The following is a 19,655-nucleotide window of genomic DNA, read 5'->3' as shown; positions in this document are numbered from 1 at the left end:
TAGTTCTCCTTTAACATTAGCGGTATTCAAAGCGCTTTACTGCGACTCATTCATACACCAATGATGGCAGAGCTGCATGGAAGGTGCTAGCCTGCCATTGGGAGCAACTTGGGGTTCAGTGTCTTGCCCAAGGACACTTTGGCATGTGGGGCGGGAATCGAACCGCCGACCTGCTCTACCACCTGAGCCACAGGCAGATTTATACATAAATGCAGATAATTCCAAAGGGTTCACATACTTTTTCTTCTAGTTCTTGTCTAGTTATTAAAGCAAATAAGTTCATGTTTACTGTCTGTGTCCAGATGCTCGTCTGCGAGTGATTTTACACTGAACGGTTCCTCCTTCATGAGCTGCTCCTCTGAGAGTGACCGAGAGGTAGATGAAAGTTTGGGAAGATCTGAAGGTAACGAAGGTCATCAGGACGGCTGTCATCGTCTGTCTGTGTCTGAGACCAGCATTGAAGAGGAACCAGGTTAGAACGGACATTTAATAAACAAAAATGAAAGATATACTTCTGTTTATAGTGATTATATCCTCTCGTCTGTTCAAGGTGCATCTGATGAAGGAAATGATTGCAAACCAGTTCAGGTCAGAGTCCTCATCTTCTGAATGTTCTTGCTGAAAATCGATTTTCGTATCCGCAGTTATTCACTTGTTGAGCCACGTTTGGTTTAATCTCTATTTTTCACATAAAAGCCTCTAAAATGGTCTGGATTTGCTTTCATGTTGATAACGTTGTCTGTGGGTTCTTCAGGGTTCATCTGTGGACTCGAGTCCGTGTGGAGTGGCGTCTCGGCCGCGGAGGCGCTGGTCGTCTCGTATCGGCTCTCTGGAGCTCATGGTGAAGTCCATGATGGAGCTTCGGCAACTGGATTCTCTTTCTGAAGAAGCAGGTCGGAACCGAAGCTTCACTGAGCCGATCAGAACGGAAGGACGAGGAAGCACCGTTAGTCTGCAGGTGCACACAATTAGATATCTATATAACACCATTTATATATATAGATAGATAGATAGATAGATATGATTATGTCCAGGCGATTCCTCCATGTTTTTCTGTCTAATTATAGGAATGCAGTAAGAAGCGTCGAGCGCGTCCTCACTCGGCGTGGTTGACTCCAGCCTCTAAACCAGAACCCGATGGTGTCGTGTTGTACCCAGAACACTGTACCAGCAGAACCAGTTTGCCTGGACCTACAGACCAGGTTCAGAGTCCCGCTGAGGGGGGACAGGAGAGAGAAGACACTCCGAGTCCTGTCAGTGGATTCTCTATGGGCTACTGCAGTGGAGCTTCCAGTCCAGATCAACAGCTTGGCGGTATTGAGGGGGATTGAATTGTGTTTTAAAGCTAGTTCTTCTACACATTGATTATATAGCAGTTAAGCCCACTATCCTAATGGATGACTGATAAAAGTCCTGTTGTCTTAGACTCGGATGACCCACAGCCGCTCAGCTCTGATGATGAACTGTGTGAGCGAGTGGAAGTGTTAGACTCTGAGAGGAAGCAGATCTCTAATTCGGAGAGTTTTCGTCATGAGGACTTCCTTGAGGCGCTGTCAGACGGCACTGGTGCTGGTAAACGCAGTCAGCTGGGGTTGAAAAGCGTCTGTCTTGTTTTTGAACTCCTCTAGTTGTTTTTTTGACTCTTAGTTCTCCATGTATTTTCAGGGACTCGACTCAGACCTGACGGCATCGTCTCGGCACACTTCCTTGGCCAGAAGTCCACCTCCAGGTCACCTTTCGCTTATGATTTAAGAGTAATGTCTACTTTCTAAACTGAACCTATAACTGGATGTAATGAGGCACTGACTTGAGCTTCTCTAATGCAGGACTGGCACTCTGTTTAAAGCTAGTAACTGTAGTACAAGTGTGAAAGTGATGCCCACCGTCAAATCCCTGATTGAGGAGAAGCATCGAGAGGACGATAGACAGACAATCGCTCCAGAGCGAGAGACCGTCCTGTGGTCCAGCACACAGAGGAGTCACCCGTACCTGACCCGAGTCTCCAGCCCCATTAGCAAACCTTCAGCAGGACTCCAGAAATCTGCTTCAGGGCAATGTCTGCCCACAGACAGTGAGTATTAACACAATATGCATTAAACATGGTCCTTGACTAGGCAGGGTTGCCCATTATCCCCCTCATTATTTGCACTGACGATTGAGCCCTTGGCAGTGGCAATACGGTCCGACAATACCATTAAAGGTATATTGAGGGGTGAATCCGAACATAAAGTGTCCCTTTATGCGGATGACACCCTCTTGTTTGTGTCTGAGCTGCTTAAGACCCTGCCTCATCTACTGTCATTACTTGGTAGTTTTGGGAAAATATCAGGATATAAAATAAACATGCAAAAAAGTGAACTTATGCCTATTAACACTGCAGCCAGACTTATTACATTTAACTCCTTACCATTTAAATTGAATAAAGACAAATTTAAGTATTTAGGTATATGGGTTACTAATAATTACAAGAACCTCTATAAAACAAATTTTGTTCCATTGATAGATTCTATAAAACAAGACCTTGAGCGTTGGGGTACATTACCGCTATCACTAGGAGGCAGGATAAACACCATCAAGATGAACATCCTACCTAGATTTCTATATTTGTTTCAGTGTATCCCGATATTTTTAACCAAATCGTTTTTCCTACTGATATAAAAGCTGATATCAGCTTGTCTATGGAATGGGAAAAATGCACGCGTCCGTAAAAGTGTTCTGCAGCGACATCGAGAGCATGGAGGACTATCATTACCCAATTTTCAGTACTATTATTGGGCAGCCAATGCTCGTTCTATGTTATACTGGTTTAATTCGCATACTGGTGGTCCTAAGTGGCTGTCCCTTGAGAATTTGTCATGCCATCCTGCTTCTTTGCATGCATTACTCTGCTCAACATTGCCATCACCTCATCCAATTTATAAATACTCTCTGAATCCAGTGGTTAAGCACTCCTTCAAAATATGGGGACAGTTTAGAAGACATTTTTCACTTAACGATGTATCAGTCTATGCTCCCATAGTAAGAAATCACATGTTTACGCCTTCTATTATAGATGATTCTTTTGATGCCTGGTATGTAAATGGTTTTAGGGTACTAAAGGATATGTATATTGAAGGCACTTTTGCAACCTTTCAGCAAGTGGAAACTAAATTCCAAATTCCCAACACGCACTTCTTTAAATATGTTCAACTTCGCAGTTTTGTCGCATCATCTGTTAGTCACTTCCCCTCATTGCCACCTGAGTCACTTCTTGAGACTGTTCTAAAAGTGAACCCATACTCCAACGGGGCCATTGGTAAAATCTATAGTACAATGAATACTGATAATATGGGACCTCTGGCCCATGTGAAAAGAGTGTGGGAAGAGGAGCTGGCTATAGGAATCTCTGAGGATGTATGGGAATTTATATTGAAAAATATTCATTCATCTTCAGTGTCAAACACATCAAGTGATTCAATTTAAAGTTGTTCATAGATTGCATTGGTCGAAAGTAAAACTGGCAAAATTTAAATCAGACATAGATCCTCACTGTGATAGATGTGAAGCCGAACCAGGCACTCTGTCTCACATGTTTTGGCTTTGTCCAAAACTTGAAACTTTTTGGAAGTCTGTATTTAAATTTATTTTCCGACACATTGGGGACAGTCATAGAGCCTGATGCTATGATCTCTGTATTCGGCATTGTACCGCAGCATCTTCACTTAAATCAAAACAACAAAAGCCTCATAGCATTTACTACTCTTTTAGCTCGACGGCGGATACTGCTTAAATGGAAAGACAAATCCCCTCCAACTTTTAAAATGTGGCTCATTGATCTTTTATACAATCTGACCATGGAAAAAATAAGGTACACTACAGCAGGCTGTGCCTATACATTTTTTGAAATCTGGCAACCGGTCCTGGACCAAATTAGGAAGGTGGATCCCTCTCTAATCTCAATCTCAGAGGAGTAATATACTTGTGCTGTCTTCTCTACAACATGTTAATGATTTTGTTTATTTTAATTAATGTATATTGGTGCAACAGGTGGGGATTGTTCTTGGGTGGGTTGTTTAACATAAAAAGAAAATGTATTGTAAAGTGTATCTTGTGTTTGATAAGATGTTTAATAAAAACACTTTGGAGAAAAAAAAAAAAACATGGTCCTTGAGTGGAGATCTGAACTGGTAACTGAAAGTTTGACCTTGGATCACCATTGTTTAAGCCTGGATATCTCAGCAAGTATTGACGCTGACTATCACACCTGGAGTCGTGAGTTTGAATCCAGGGCGTGCTGAGTGACTCCAGTCAGGTCTCCTTAGCAACCAAATTGTCCCGGTTGCTAGGGAGGGTAGAGTCACATGGGGTAACCTCCTCGTGGTGGTGATTAGTGGTTCTCTCAATGGGGCGTGTGGTGAGTTGTGTGTGGATCGTGGAGAGTAGCATGAGCCTCCACATGCTGTGAGTCTCCGCGGTGTCATGCACAACGTGATCAGGTGCGGGGATTGACGGTCTCAGACACGGAGGCGACTGACACTTGTCCTCCGCCACCCGGATTGAGGCGAGTAACCGCGCCAACTCAAGGACCTACTAAGTAGTGGGAATTGGGCATTCCAAATTGGGAGAAAAGGGCACCAAAACCCCAGGTTGCTCCAGGGAGACACTGCCTTTAATGACTGTACTGTTAGCATCTTTGGATTATGCCAAATGATGACTGGCCAGTACCAAGTAAAGCCACCAATATATTTCTAGCGACATCGAAGAAAGAATGGGTGTGATGTCATTTTGAACAAAAATCTGTTTGAGTTTGTGGTGGTTCAAAACGGCTCGCCATCGCAAACTTTCGGAAAGCTCATACCAGCTGTTAAACTTCATACCAGCTGCCATTGGCACTTTAGATTGGTGGGTGTGACCCAGTGCTCCACCTACTGTGATGCCAACATCATTTTCTGGTTAATTTCATCTCTCAGTAGATCAGTCACCATGTACACGCCGGAGTGCGGTGTCGCCACCTTTTTACACACCCATGAAAAACAAGTATTAAATGATATTTTTCCTGATCTTTTCACAAAATTCATCATAAAATACAATAACAGAGTTTATCCATGTAAGTGTTTATGAATGTAAACATTACACATTATTTACTGTAAATGCAGTACTGTGCAAAAGTCCACTGTTCACTTTGCAAAAACTAGTAGTTTTGAAATTATTTAGGAATAGGGCTCATTTGAATAGTCCCGCCTCCACAACATATGTAATTGTTGCTCTAGAGAGAGAGAGATTGAGATTTAAATGCTCTCTAAATGTAAAGAATGAAGAAGAACTCTGCCATGAGTGTATATGTATCTTTTCAGCATGCAAGTCCCTGACTTCATCCCGTCTGCGTCGAGAGGCGCGTCCTATCCTGCCGAAGCTCATCATGGAGAAGAACGAGTGCAGATCTCAGCGCCCTTCTCCCTCCGCTCCATCCTCCCCACAGTCCTGGGAAAGTCCAAAGTCCAGTCGGCCTCTCCGAGCTCGTTCTTACATGAGTCCCACCACCAGCTCCAGAGCCAAAATCACACGCTCCGTGTCCATCGGGGAGGACCTGCATTTGGTCACCGGTTCTGGCGAGATCTTACCAAGCACGTCTCCTTCCAGCCCGTCCCGCATGAACTCTCCATTCCCATCATATCCGTCTTCAACAACTCCGGCCGAACCAAAACATACTGGTCCTAAAGCTCTTCCATCAAAAGCGGTGAAACCTCGCCTCTGTCAGAGGATGAGCAGCCCGTTCTCTGAATGGTCGAGCAGATCCACCACAAGAACTTTCCACGAAGACTCTTCTGTTGAGTTTCAAGCTCTTCATGTTGAAGCAAACATTGACTCCGGTCCGACGGAAAGTGTCATCACCCCTCGTCCTGAAGACCAGCAACCTCATGAGCTATTCTGCCACGCTCTTCAGCGTGAACGCCCTCAAGTGGCCGTCAAGGCGTTCTCGGTGACTTGTGACATGACTGCTGATCAAGGTTTGAATCGTCTGTGCTCTTCTTCTGTTCTCCTGGCGTCTGTGCCTCTTCATCATCACTGCTCATTTAGTTTATTCCTCACAGTTTCTCTCCCTTCATCTTTCTCTCATCCTTCTGTCTGTCTTCACGTCTAATTCTATACATCTGATTATCTTGTGTGTGGACTCGTTTGAAAAATAATCACCTCCTCTAAATAATCATATGTGAGATTTTATGTTCTGTTTATGTTTTGTGAAGTTATAAGTGAAAATGCGGCATATAAGCAACACAATTGTTAAAGACATATATTTATCTGTTACTCACTATATGTTTGTCTGTGAGTAAAACAAATCAGCTGGTTGTATTTTACTCTGAGATCTTTCCAACAACATATGACACATGAATATTTGATCAGTTTGATATTTTATTGATCACAATAATATGAACGGTGCATTTTTAAAAAGGAAAAACGGACACTTCTGATTTATCTGCATGTTTTAAAGCACTTGTTCAGTTTTGGTCATAATATCTACATGCATTATAAAGTAGAGCTTCTAAACCTTCAAACGAAACCGATTTTGTGTTGCTCAAGACTGGAGTTAGTATTATGTTATTCTTATTTTCTTTTCTTGTGGGCCCATCCGAGCTTAAGGGCTGCTGTTTTAATATCCCGAGTCCATGTTTACGGTTGCAGCGGTCCTGGAGTGTGACATGATTGTGATGTTTGTGTTGATCAGAGTGTGCAGTCAGTGTGGAGGTGTGCAGACGGGCCGCAGCTGATCTGTTCTCTAGTGTTCAGAGAACAACACAACTCTACAGGACGGTGAGTGAACACTTCATTAAATCATAAACACTTTACATTTCAACCAACATCACCAAACAGAATGATGTGCCATTAGATAGTCCTGTCCCAAAACTCAAAACCCTGTGTTACACTTGCAGCACTATACATGGAGTTTCCTCTGTAATAACAGACATGCATTATAAAATGCTTAATGAGTGCATAAATGAGAACCATAATAAACTTCACTATCATGAAAACTAATTTTGGATTTATAAAGTTGCTAAGTGTGTTTATGGAGCATTTTCAACATGTTTAACCTGTGGATGCAGACACGGACACTAGTGTAGTCCCAATTTGAGTTGCTTTATTTGAATCATGTGTTCGAACATCGTCAAGAGAAAACGCTTCTGACTCTAGATTACGTCACCGCAGAGGTTCCCGGGGCTGGTGCGAATACAAGAGGGAAAAGTCTCTTCAGGAATGTAGTTCCTCTTTAATTCTCTCCTATTGCGATCAGAATCGACATACTCCTCCTACATTTGCGGGTCAATTTTGACCTGGTGGAATTCAAGCTTCTAAATCATTCATAACCCAATGGGTTTCATCTAAAACTGTATTGTAAATCATGAATAAGATTTTAACTAGGGATGCACCGAAATTAAAATTCTTGGCCGAAACCTATAATCCAGGATGCACTTGGCCGAAAACCGAAACCAAAATATAATTTTTTTTTGTCTTTTTTTTCTTTACCTATTTAAAAAAAAAAAATAGTTTTTTTGTGTATAGTTGTATTAATATTATACTTTTTCATTAAGTTCATGAATTTAATGAATCTGAATTGAAAAACTACAAACCAATAAAATAAATCGCACTTTTATTGAAAGTAACACACCAAAATTGGACCAAAAATATATTAAAACAATATTAAATATTTTACAGATTTTATTAACAATTATCCAAATAATGTAAAGTTTTAGAAAACTATTATATGCAAAACAACAGTCAAGTAATGATCTCGGCTAGAATCTTTCAAAAAGTTTAAATATGTAACATTAATTTTAATTAAAACAACAGGCAGAACACAGAATGGCAGAGGGCCTCTATTCCACTGATCTATAACTATAATATATAATTATATATATATATATAGATCAGTGCTCTATTCTGTTTATGTAACCGTATGTACACTTTAAGTGAACATTATTGTGCAAAACAGCAGTAATTGAACTCATCCTCAACTGTAAACGACAGATGTATCCTCAAGTGAAGAACAAGTGTAATGTAATTTCTATTCACATCAGACCGCTTTCTATTTAAGTACAAGTGACAGGTTTCTCTTCAAGAACAGAAGTTGCTAAACGGTCTGACAGTCTCTCCTGTCAGAAGCTCATCAAGAACATGAGATGCTGCTCTGAACAGTCTCTCACTCTCTGTGCTGGTGCTTGGGCAGATAAATACCTGCGCGCAATCCGCGCAAGCAAAGGAAAGCGGTCTTTGTTTATGCGCCCGTAGTCAAGGGGATTGTTTATGCGCCCGTAGTCAAGGGGATTGTTTATGCGCCCGTAGTCAAGGGGATTGTTTATGCGCCCGTAGTCAAGGGGATTGTTTATGCGCCCGTAGTCAAGGGGATTGTTTATGCGCCCGTAGTCAAGGGGATTGTTTATGCTGCCCGTAGTCAAGGGGATTGTTTATGCGCCCGTAGTCAAGGGGATTGTTTATGCGCCCGTAGTCAAGGGGATTGTTTATGCGCCCGTAGTCAAGGGGATTGTTTATGCGCCCGTAGTCAAGGGGATTGTCGCTTCTGGCGTAGTTCCGCTAGATACGTCTCAAGTTGTGGTGTAGCTGCGCTAGTTGTGACACTTTCCTGTAGAATCTCTTGCTGTATTCTGTGTATATATATCTTGAAAGTTCTGCTGAATAAACACTGCAGATCGCAAATGTGATGTCCTTATCAGAAACTTTGAAGAATTTCCACACCGCTGACATGATCGGCCTTTGTTTGGTAGCGCTGTGATAAGGGCTAGATTGATCCAGAGTGAAATCTGAGGACTGAGGGGCGAGGAGGTATATATTTTCGGCTCATATTTTCGGCCTTTTTTCTCTTTCGGCCAAAAACCGAAAGTGCCATCGGTGCATCCCTAATTTTAACTGTTCATACATGTAAAATTGATTACAATTTTTGGCATGTTATCTGACAATTATAAGAGTTATTAATTAATGTGCATTTATTTTAGAAATAATAAAATGTAGAAATTCTTTGACATTTTGAAAATATACATGAACTCCAGCAGAACCAGTGTGATACACGTGAAGACCTCTTTTTTTATCAACACTTCTGTGAAGTTTTATCTAAATATAACATAATATACAATATATATGAACATCTAATGAGAGAATTATGAGTGATTTGAATGAATTTCCTGTTTCTCAGAACTGCTCAATACAACTTAGTGGTCAAAGTGATTAAACCGATGTATTCTTTCACAACTAAACATCATCAAAAAAACTCAATTATACATCATTAATATTTCTGTACTGTGTTTTTAAGATAAATCTATTTACTCATGAACTGTTGATGCTGTAAACTGCAGTGAACAATTTCCTCCCAAGCGTTTTTAGACTAGTGTGTGCATGAACCCCCTTTAGACAGTAGTAACTCTGATTTACTTTATTTGTGTGCGTGCGTGCGTGTGCGTGCGTGTGCCTGTGCCTGTGTGTGTGCGTGCCTGTGTGTGCGCGTGCGCGTGCCTGTGTGTGCGCGTGCCTGTGCCTGTGTGTGTGTGCGTGCCGTGTGTGTGTGTGTGTGCGTGCCTGTGCCTGTGTGTGCGTGCCTGTGCCTGTGTGTGTGCGTGCCTGTGCCTGTGTGTGTGCGTGCCTGTGCCTGTGTGTGTGCGTGCCTGTGCCTGTGTGTGTGCGTGCCTGTGTGCCTGTGCCTGTGCCTGTGTGCCTGTGCCTGTGCCTGTGCCTGTGTGTGTGTGTGCGTGCCTGTGCCTGTGTGTGTGCGTGCCTGTGCCTGTGTGTGTGTGTGCCTGTGCCTGTGCCTGTGCCTGTGCCTGTGCCTGTGCCTGTGCCTGTGCCTGTGCCTGTGCCTGTGCCTGTGCCTGTGCCTGTGCGTGTGCGTGTGCGTGTGCCTGTGCCTGTGCCTGTGCCTGTGCCTGCGCGTGTGTGCGTGCCTGTGCCTGTGTGTGTGCGTGCCTGTGCCTGTGTGTGTGCGTGCGTGTGCGTGCCTGTGCCTGTGTGTGTGCGTGCCTGTGCCTGTGTGTGTGCGTGCCTGTGCCTGTGTGTGTGCGTGCGAGTATAAGAATGATGTTACATGTAATTGAAGTGTTTATAAGTAAAAGTCTGATTCATACATGTACAAAACAATCTACATAATATCACGTGTAATGCAACAATTAATGCCAGATCAAAATTGACCCGTGAACGCAAAAGATGTAACAGTTTTTTGTTTTTAATTGTTATATCTCTTAGACTATTTTATGAAAAGAAAAGTGTGTAATGTGTATTTTGGTTCCTGTACTAAAACGATGTGTTATTTACAAATGATGGACCGCAGGAGGTTAAAAGTTCTTCCGTAGAGTCTGAAACTACAGCGGCTCATATATATATATATATCATATATATGTTCTATCATATGACGTTTGTATGTACATGTTTGATCTTCTGAAATGATCACACAGCAGGACTGTAGTAAAGGACTTGTGTGTTTCCAGCTGGTGTCGTGTGCCGGCGCTGTGGAGCAGCAGCAGATGTTGGCAGATGTGTTACTGCAGGTGCGTTCAGAGCTGGATTCAGTCACACCTGCACCTGTGATGAAGACGATGATGATGATGGAAGAGGAGAAGAACACGCTCTCATTACTGGAACAATACTCACAACTCCTGCTGCAGTCTGTGGAGAAGAGACTACAACAGCACATCTGACACGCGTGTGTACGGGTCAGTTCATGAGGTCTCATGGGATATTTAAATAAGAGTTTTAAATCATTCTTTTCTCACATGTGATTTGTGTAATTGTACATTTTTAATTGCTTTGAATATGAATTTTAATTTGTTTTATTGCCAAAAATGTTTGTCTATGCATGTTTTTATTGACACTAATGACCCATAAAGTGTCATTTATCGGTGAAGATTTTATCCATTTGTTTTTATGTACTTGTGATGATGTCATTGTGAGTTTATCTGTTGTGTATCAAGAGTTGCACAGAGTTATTACACTGAAATAAATGAAAATATGAGTAGAATATAAAGCGTGAGAGTGCATTAATTCACTTTAGTCGTGTCAGTTGTTTGAACAATCACTGTAGACTTTATACTTTAGTTGAAATCATGTTTTTACACACATTACTACAGCATTACATGTACATGTATGTTAGTCATCACATTAACTTCAACATCCCATAAACCAATATATGTTTGTAATTATTATAAGTGTGGAACTATAAAAGCGTGCACTGGTTTGTGTTCTAAATTAAACTTAATTTCACCTTTTTGCAATTGTAAGAGGTTTCCGTGTTACGACCGTAGAATTTATTGTATAACATTTACTATATATTGCAATAAAATAAATTAAGCGTGTTAATATGTATGTATTATCTTTTTCTCATAAAAAAATTCCAGCAAATTTAATGGATAAACAAACATGAAAACACAAAATTTGTAAAACTTGAAATTTGTGTATTCTTCAGTGTCCCGACAGAATCCAGCAGTTTAAACATCATGTGAATGAAGACTGTGCAGTTCTGTGATTGGTTGACTGTGACTGTTTGACTCTGGTTGCCTCTGATTGGTTGACTCTGACTGGTTGACTCTGACTGGTTGACTGTGACTGGTTGACTCTGATTGCCTCTGATTGGTTGACTCTGACTGGTTGACTGTGACTGGTTGACTCTGATTGATTGACTCTGATTGGTTCAGGGCAGAGTGTCCACAAGGACGGATGTGAGTGTGACGTCATGCAGGATGTTGATGCGGTCGATCTGGTTGACTTCTCTGATTCGATGCTGAAAGTCAAAGATGGGCGTGTTGTTGACGGCCACCTTGAACTCGGTGAAGGAGCACAAGATCTTCATCTAAAGAGGAACCACATTACATGGAGATTCATTCCACATTGAAGAGCTGTCATAGTTATCCACATGTTTGTGTGAGTTTGACCACACCAGTGGCTTGTCACTTTTTGTGCAGTCCTGCTTCTTTTATTCCACCAATGAATGGCAAGCGTTTGAAAACGTTCTTTTTAGGAAGAGGATTTTGGAGTAAGAACTCCAGCGTATCGTTTACCTCAAAGTGATGCCCGGGCATGAATGGAAACGGCGCCAGAATGTCACGCTCCTCTTTTCCCCATTGCTCCCCCAGTTTATGATTGCGCACCAGAACCGCTTTCCCTCTTTCATTGAATCGTGGGTTGATGTGAAGGGCGATGTCGTTACCACGCAGGAAATTGATTGTGAACCTTGAGGAAGAAGAAACATCAGCGACACACAAACGAACAGTCCCCTACAAAACCATTTGACAAAAGCAACTGTGATCAGGTCATCCACTGGGATATCAGCCTGAACCTGGTCTTAACTGGTTTAAGATGGTCTCCCAGCCTTACAATCTGAAAAGTGCTCAACCCTTCTAAAACCAGCCAATCGACCAGTCTGATCAGACCAGGAGACCAGCTAAAACCAGCCAATGGACCAGTCTGATCAGACCAGGAGACAAGCTAAAACCAGCCAATGGACCAGTCTGATCAAACCAGGAGACCAGCTAAAACCAGCCAATCTACCAGTCTGATCAGACCAGGAGACCAGCTAAAACCAGCCAATGGACCAGTCTGATCAGACCGGGAGACCAGCTAAAACCAGCCAATGGACCAGTCTGATCAGACCAGGAGACCAGCTAAAACCAGCCAATGGACCAGTCTGATCAAACCAGGAGACCAGCTAAAACCAGCCAATGGACCAGTCTGATCAGACCAGGAGACCAGCTTAAACCAGCCAATGGACCAGTCTGATCAGACCAGCAGACCAGCTAACCCAGAAATGGTACATAATGATGTTCTGATATGTTGAGCTGTGTGGTGTACTTACATTGTAGCATCAGGTTTAACCTGTCCTCTGATAGTTAGCATTAGCTTGTCGTAGATGCCACGAGGTAAATTCATGTTGAAGGGTACGGTCTGAAAGCAGAGAAAACATTCAGAGTCACAGAACATTATTTGTTTACAATACAGCCAAACATATTGTCAAATATGCATGTTAAGAGTGAAGAATAGTAGCCGACGGTGAAGTGATTCTCAGCTGCTCCGGGACAGATTTTACACGTTTGAACTAGCGGTCGAACGTTATGGGGTTTTCAAAGGCCGATATAAATGCAATTAAACACAATACAATGTAACAACAGTAATGCAGATGTACACAACATTTCCAAAGTGAAACAAACAATCATTTATGCAATATTCACTCAAATTTGCATGAATTGAAAAATCCTTGAAAACAGAAAGTGATGACTAATCATTGACAATCGAACACAAGTTCCCTCAACTGAATGAAATCTGTAAAACTTGTGTGATTAAGTTCACTTAACTTGATCATATAGAGTGAACGGAACTATTTAAGTTAAGGTCATTAAATTCAAGTAAACGTAAAGGAATATTTCGGGTTCTATCAGTCAACAGCATTTGTGTCATAATGTTGATTAGTGCAAAAATATATTTAAACTCGTTCCTCCTTTTCTTTAAATGTGTGTTCCAGTGAAACACTTACAATGGATGTCAAAAACTTGACATTTCAAGTAATGTTTAATTAAGACAACTTGATTGTTCTAATTAAGTCAACTTGATTTTTCCGTTTAATTAAGACAACTTCATTTTTCTGATTAAGACAACTTGAATGTTCTAATTAAGACAACTTGATTTTTCTGTTTAATTAAGACAACTTGATTGTTCTAATTAAGACAACTTGATTTTTCTGTTTAATTAAGACAACTTGATTGTTCTAATTAAGACAGCTTGATTTTTCTGTTTAATTAAGACAACTTGATTTTTCTGTTCAATTAAGACAACTTGATTGTTCTAATTAAGTCAACTTGATTTTTCTGTTTAATTAAGACAACTTGATTTTTCTGTTCAAGTCAACTTGATTTTTCTGTTTAATTAAGACAACTTGATTGTTCTAATTAAGACAACTTGATTGTTCTAATTAAGACAACTTGATTTTTCTGTTTAATTAAGACAACTTGATTTTTCTGATTAAGTCAACTTGATTTTTCTGATTAAGTCAACTTGATTTTTCTGATTAAGTCAACTTGATTTTTCTGTTTAATTAAGACAACTTGATTTTTCTGTTCAAGTCAACTTGATTTTTCCGTTTAATTAAGACAACTTCATTTTTCTGTTTAAGACAACTTGATTTTTCTGTTCAAGTCAACTTGATTTTTCTGTTTAATTAAGTCAACTTGATTTTTCTGTTTAATTAAGACAACTTGATTTTTCTGTTCAAGTCAACTTGATTTTTCCGTTTAATTAAGTCAACTTGATTTTTCCGTTTAATTAAGACAACTTGATTTTTCTGTTTAAGACAACTTGATTTTTCTGTTTAAGACAACTTGATGTTTCTGTTTAAGACAACTTGATTTTTCCGTTTAATTAAGACAACTTGATGTTTCTGTTTAAGACAACTTGATTTTTCCGTTTAATTAAGACAACTTGATGTTTCTGTTTAAGACAACTTAATTTTTCCGTTTAATTAAGACAACTTGATTTTTCTGTTTAAGACAACTTGATTTTTCCGTTTAATTAAGACAACTTGATGTTTCTGTTTAAGACAACTTAATTTTTCCGTTTAATTAAGACAACTTGATGTTTCTGTTTAAGACAACTTGATTTTTCCGTTTAATTAAGACAACTTGATGTTTCTGTTTAAGACAACTTAATTTTTCCGTTTAATTAAGACAACTTGATGTTTCTGTTTAAGACAACTTAATTTTTCCGTTTAATTAAGACAACTTGATGTTTCTGTTTAAGACAACTTGATTTTTCCGTTTAATTAAGACAACTTGATGTTTCTGTTTAAGACAACTTGATTTTTCCGTTTAATTAAGACAACTTGATGTTTCTGTTTAAGACAACTTAATTTTTCCGTTTAATTAAGACAACTTGATGTTTCTGTTTAAGACAACTTGATTTTTCCGTTTAATTAAGACAACTTGATGTTTCTGTTTAAGACAACTTAATTTTTCCGTTTAATTAAGACAACTTGATGTTTCTGTTTAAGACAACTTGATTTTTCCGTTTAATTAAGACAACTTGATGTTTCTGTTTAAGACAAATTGATTTTTCCGTTTAATTAAGACAACTTGATGTTTCTGTTTAAGACAACTTGATTTTTCTGTTTAATTAAGTCAACTTGATTTTTCTGTTTAATTAAGACAACTTGATTTTTCTGTTTAATTAAGTCAACTTGATTTTTCTGTTTAATTAAGACAACTTGATTTTTCTGTTTAATTAAGACAACTTGATGTTTCTGTTTAAGACAACTTGATTTTTCCGTTTAATTAAGACAACTTGATGTTTCTGTTTAAGACAACTTGATTTTTCTGTTTAAGACAACTTGATTTTTCCGTTTAATTAAGACAACTTGATGTTTCTGTTTAAGACAACTTGATTTTTCTGTTTAAGACAACTTGATTTTTCTGTTTAAGACAACTTGATGTTTCTGTTTAAGACAACTTGATTTTTCTGTTTAAGACAACTTGATTTTTCCGTTTAATTAAGACAACTTGATTTTTCTGTTTAATTAAGACAACTTGATTTTTCTGTTTAAGACAACTTGATTTTTCCGTTTAATTAAGACAACTTGATTTTTCTGTTTAAGACAACTTGATTTTTCTGTTTAAGACAACTTGATTTTTCTGTTTAAGACAACTTGATTTTTCCGTTTAATTAAGACAACTTGATGTTTCTGTTTAAGACAACTTGATTTTTCCATTTAATTAAGACAACTTGATGTTTCTGTTTAAGACAACTTAATTTTTCCGTTTAATTAAGACAACTTGATTTTTCTGTTTAAGACAACTTGATTTTTCCGTTTAATTAAGACAAATTGATGTTTCTGTTTAAGACAACTTAATTTTTCCGTTTAATTAAGACAACTTGATGTTTCTATTTAAGACAACTTGATTTTTCCGTTTAATTAAGACAACTTGATTTTTCTGTTTAAGACAACTTGATTTTTCCGTTTAATTAAGACAACTTGATGTTTCTGTTTAAGACAACTTAATTTTTCCGTTTAATTAAGACAACTTGATGTTTCTGTTTAAGACAACTTAATTTTTCCGTTTAATTAAGACAACTTGATGTTTCTGTTTAAGACAACTTAATTTTTCCGTTTAATTAAGACAACTTGATGTTTCTGTTTAAGACAACTTAATTTTTCCGTTTAATTAAGACAACTTGATGTTTCTGTTTAAGACAACTTGATTTTTCCGTTTAATTAAGACAACTTGATTTTTCTGTTTAAGACAACTTGATTTTTCCGTTTAATTAAGACAACTTGATTTTTCTGTTTAAGACAACTTGATTTTTCCGTTTAATTAAGACAAATTGATGTTTCTGTTTAAGACAACTTAATTTTTCCGTTTAATTAAGACAACTTGATGTTTCTGTTTAAGACAACTTGATTTTTCCGTTTAATTAAGACAACTTGATGTTTCTGTTTAAGACAACTTGATTTTTCTGATTGTCAACTTGATCTTTCTGATTAAGACAACTTGATTTTTCCAGTAATGACAACATTAGGGTTTACAGTGTACTTCTGTTTATCGGCCAAGACGATAAGCCGTTTTTTTTTTTGCAATCCGAACTGTTCGTGATATACTGGTGTATGGTACACCCCCGTAACCTCCGGCCCTATGCGGCCCCCACCTTATGCGCTCATATGATGATGATTGATTTGTGTGAACGCGATGTAAGCTAATTGATATAGCTGCAGGCTGAGCTACAAAAAGGGGTGGGAGTTTAAGAACCACCAGCAATGACATACAGAGCCCTTAACTTTGAAATGCTACCACCATTTGGAGTGGCCCCGCCCCCTTCTGGAATATCTATCCCCATTTGGAGATCTCCGGGGTGCTGCTATTCCTACTTTTGTTACGCCACTGGCATGATTTTATGGTTAGTTGCATGTTATTATATCTGCAGTCTGTGACTATCAGAACTGCAGTACACTGGAGTCTTACAACAGGAGCAGTAGATGGAGCTGGTGGCCACAGGTGCTGTGCTCCTCTGGTTGGGACTTGACCGGGCCAACCAGGTTGACCAGGATTACCATGCCAGGTCGGGTGTACTGGAGACGGTAGGTATCCGGGTGGGGTGGGTAGTTGAGCAGGCCAGCCTGGTTGCACAGGTAGGTTGGGTTGGACTGGTGGGTTGGGTTGGACTAGTGGGTTTGGTTGCACAGGTAGGTTGGGTTGGACTGGTGGATTTGGTTGGACGGGTAGGTTGGGTTGCACAGGTAGGTTGGGTTGTACAGGTAGGGTGGGTTGGACTGGTGGATTTGGTTGGAAGGGTGGACTGGGTAGACTCGTTGGAGAGGTTGGTGGATTGGGCCATCCGGGTTGGGTGGGTTGGACAGGCCAGGTCGCGGGTACCATTGTAGGTTGACTCATGGGCCAGTTGGGTTGGTTAGGTTGGCATGGCCAGTACGGTTGGCAGGGTTGACTCGGCCACACAGTACCAGCGGTCTGCTGAGGGGTTGGAGGGTATATACTGTTACACTGCTGACCAGATGATGGGCAACTCATGATGCCTGTCAACTCTGAACTGAGAGAAAACAAAAACAAAACAGAATAAATGTACAAATCAAATAAAAAGCTCGCCAAACACACAAAAAAGATGATTTACTTACACATGAAACTACTGAAGGATAACTCACAACAAGAAAATATTTAAAACAGCTCAACAATGACAGCAACACAAATATACTTTATAATACTCTTATATCAAGTGACTGCAGATAGAATAATCGTACAAGCATTATTGAGCCATAAAGTTGCTTAAGTTGTATTTTTAAGACTTGATACAGTGATCCAGTCATCAAGCTACTGACGTAACACTTACAATATATTAGCTAACATGAAGTAACAATGAACAACACTTTTCCAGCACTTATTACTCATGAATTAATCCTCCTATTGGGGTCATTTTTGAAGGGGAGAGAGAGATAATAATTTTTAAATACCACATAGTTTTTAGTTCAGGAATCAAACTTTGGGACTTTGTCAAGACTATCAAAATACACTTAATACATTTTTTATATATTTTATTATAACATTGTTTAAGAGAGATAACAATTAAAAAAATTTTTTTTTTTTTTTTTTTTTTACATCTTTTGCGTTCGCGGGCCAATTTTGACCCCGGCATCAATTGTTGCATTACACATGATATTATGTAGATTTTTTTTGTACATCTATGAATTATATTTTTTATTTGTAAACACTTCACTCACTTGTAGCCTTTTTACCAAATTATCTCACAAATTCATTCAAATCACTCATAATTCTCTCATTAGATGTTCATATATATTGTATATTATGTTATATTTAGATAAAACTTCACAGAAGTGTTGATAAAAAAGATGTCTTCACGTGTATCACACTGGTTCTGCTGGAGTTCATGTATATTTTCAAATGTCAAAGAATATCTACATTTTATTATTTAAAAAAATGCATATTAAATAATAACTCTTATATTTGTCAGTTAACATGCCAAAAATATCAATGATTTACATGTATGAATAGTTAAAAAGTTATTAATAACTTACAATATAGTTTTAGATGAAACCCATTGGAATATGAATGATTTATAAGCTTAAATTCCACCGGGTCAAAATTGACCCGCAAATGTAGGAGGAGTATGTCGATTCTGATCGCAATAGGAGGGTTAATATTAATTTAAACATTTACTAATGCATTTGTAATATTAAAAGTTATATATGTTAACATTAGGTAATATGATACAAACTAACAATGAATAATTTCTATATATATAAATCAACATTTGCCAAAATGAATAAATGCTGTGAAAATATATAGTTAAATTTAAGTTCATGATAGCTGATGCACTCACTAATGTTAACAAATACTACGTTTAAGATGTAAGACATGAGGATTAAACATCATTATTTACTAAACACTAACAGCAAATAAGAACGCACAAATCCTGCGATGTCAGACAATATCTGCCATAAATCCAACTTTCAATGAGAGCAAAATGTAATGATTCCTGCTATGGAAAATCTGTCCTCCTGATCCAAGCATGAATAGTTTTATCAAATAAAGATGCTCTGACTAAATGCAGAAGTGTAATGTCACTGTCAAATAATACAAATAAAGTTACAGTTATTCAAATTCACAAGAACACAGTTTCAGATCACTGTACCTGCTGAGAGAATGTGCAGCGGATGAAGATGCAGAGACTGAAATATACGTCTCATTTATATTGTCTTCTCTTGAGAAAGTCTCGCTCACTCATTCTCTGTCTCTCTCTCTCTCTCTCTCTCTCTCGCTCTCTCATTCTCTGTCTCTCTCTCTCTCTCTCTCTGCTCTCTCTCTCTCTCGCTCTCTCATTCTCTCTCTCTCGCTCTCTCATTCTCTGTCTCTCTCTCTCTCTCTCTCTCTCTCTCTCATTCTCTGTCTCTCTCTCTCTCGCTCTCTCATTCTCTGTCTCTCTCTCTCTCTCAAATTCAAATTCAAATGAGCTTTATTGGCATGACTGTATACAGTGTACAATGTTGCCAAAGCATTGAGTAATAAACACATTACAAACATAAAAACAACAACATGTGTATATACAATAAATTAATAATAATGATAATAATAAACAAATAAAAATAAATACAAACGACAAAGTAAAAAACAGAGAGC

The 19,655-nt window shown here is 38.8% G+C and overlaps 2 protein-coding genes across 2 annotated transcripts in view; one reads left to right on the top strand and one right to left on the bottom strand.

The window, feature by feature from the left end:
• LOC127621859 (mitogen-activated protein kinase-binding protein 1-like) overlaps positions 1-10,968 on the top strand; it is a 34,156-nt gene extending 23,188 nt beyond the window's left edge. Inside the window, exons 20-29 of the mRNA XM_052095634.1 lie at positions 303-472; positions 551-588; positions 755-958; positions 1,068-1,314; positions 1,426-1,572; positions 1,666-1,729; positions 1,827-2,071; positions 5,334-5,987; positions 6,704-6,789; positions 10,464-10,968. Of these exons, the coding sequence (XP_051951594.1) occupies positions 303-472; positions 551-588; positions 755-958; positions 1,068-1,314; positions 1,426-1,572; positions 1,666-1,729; positions 1,827-2,071; positions 5,334-5,987; positions 6,704-6,789; positions 10,464-10,673 (2,065 nt within the window). The 3' untranslated portion in view covers positions 10,674-10,968. The remainder of the gene's footprint in view (positions 1-302; positions 473-550; positions 589-754; positions 959-1,067; positions 1,315-1,425; positions 1,573-1,665; positions 1,730-1,826; positions 2,072-5,333; positions 5,988-6,703; positions 6,790-10,463) is intronic.
• Positions 10,969-10,997: 29 nt separating this feature from the next.
• Positions 10,998-19,655, bottom strand: part of LOC127621887 (galectin-3) — a 42,824-nt gene continuing 34,166 nt past the window's right edge. The window contains exons 2-5 of the mRNA XM_052095677.1: positions 16,971-17,553; positions 12,824-12,912; positions 12,030-12,201; positions 10,998-11,821 (exon numbers count right to left, since the gene is read on the bottom strand). Of these exons, the coding sequence (XP_051951637.1) occupies positions 11,663-11,821; positions 12,030-12,201; positions 12,824-12,912; positions 16,971-17,553 (1,003 nt within the window). The 3' untranslated portion in view covers positions 10,998-11,662. The remainder of the gene's footprint in view (positions 11,822-12,029; positions 12,202-12,823; positions 12,913-16,970; positions 17,554-19,655) is intronic.

The sequence above is a fragment of the Xyrauchen texanus genome, chromosome 28 (genome assembly GCF_025860055.1).
Source record: "Xyrauchen texanus isolate HMW12.3.18 chromosome 28, RBS_HiC_50CHRs, whole genome shotgun sequence".
In the NCBI taxonomy this organism is placed as follows: Eukaryota; Metazoa; Chordata; class Actinopteri; order Cypriniformes; family Catostomidae; genus Xyrauchen; species Xyrauchen texanus.
The sequence above is the reverse complement of the archived record's forward strand: the minus strand, read 5'-3'. Positions and strand labels throughout refer to the sequence as shown.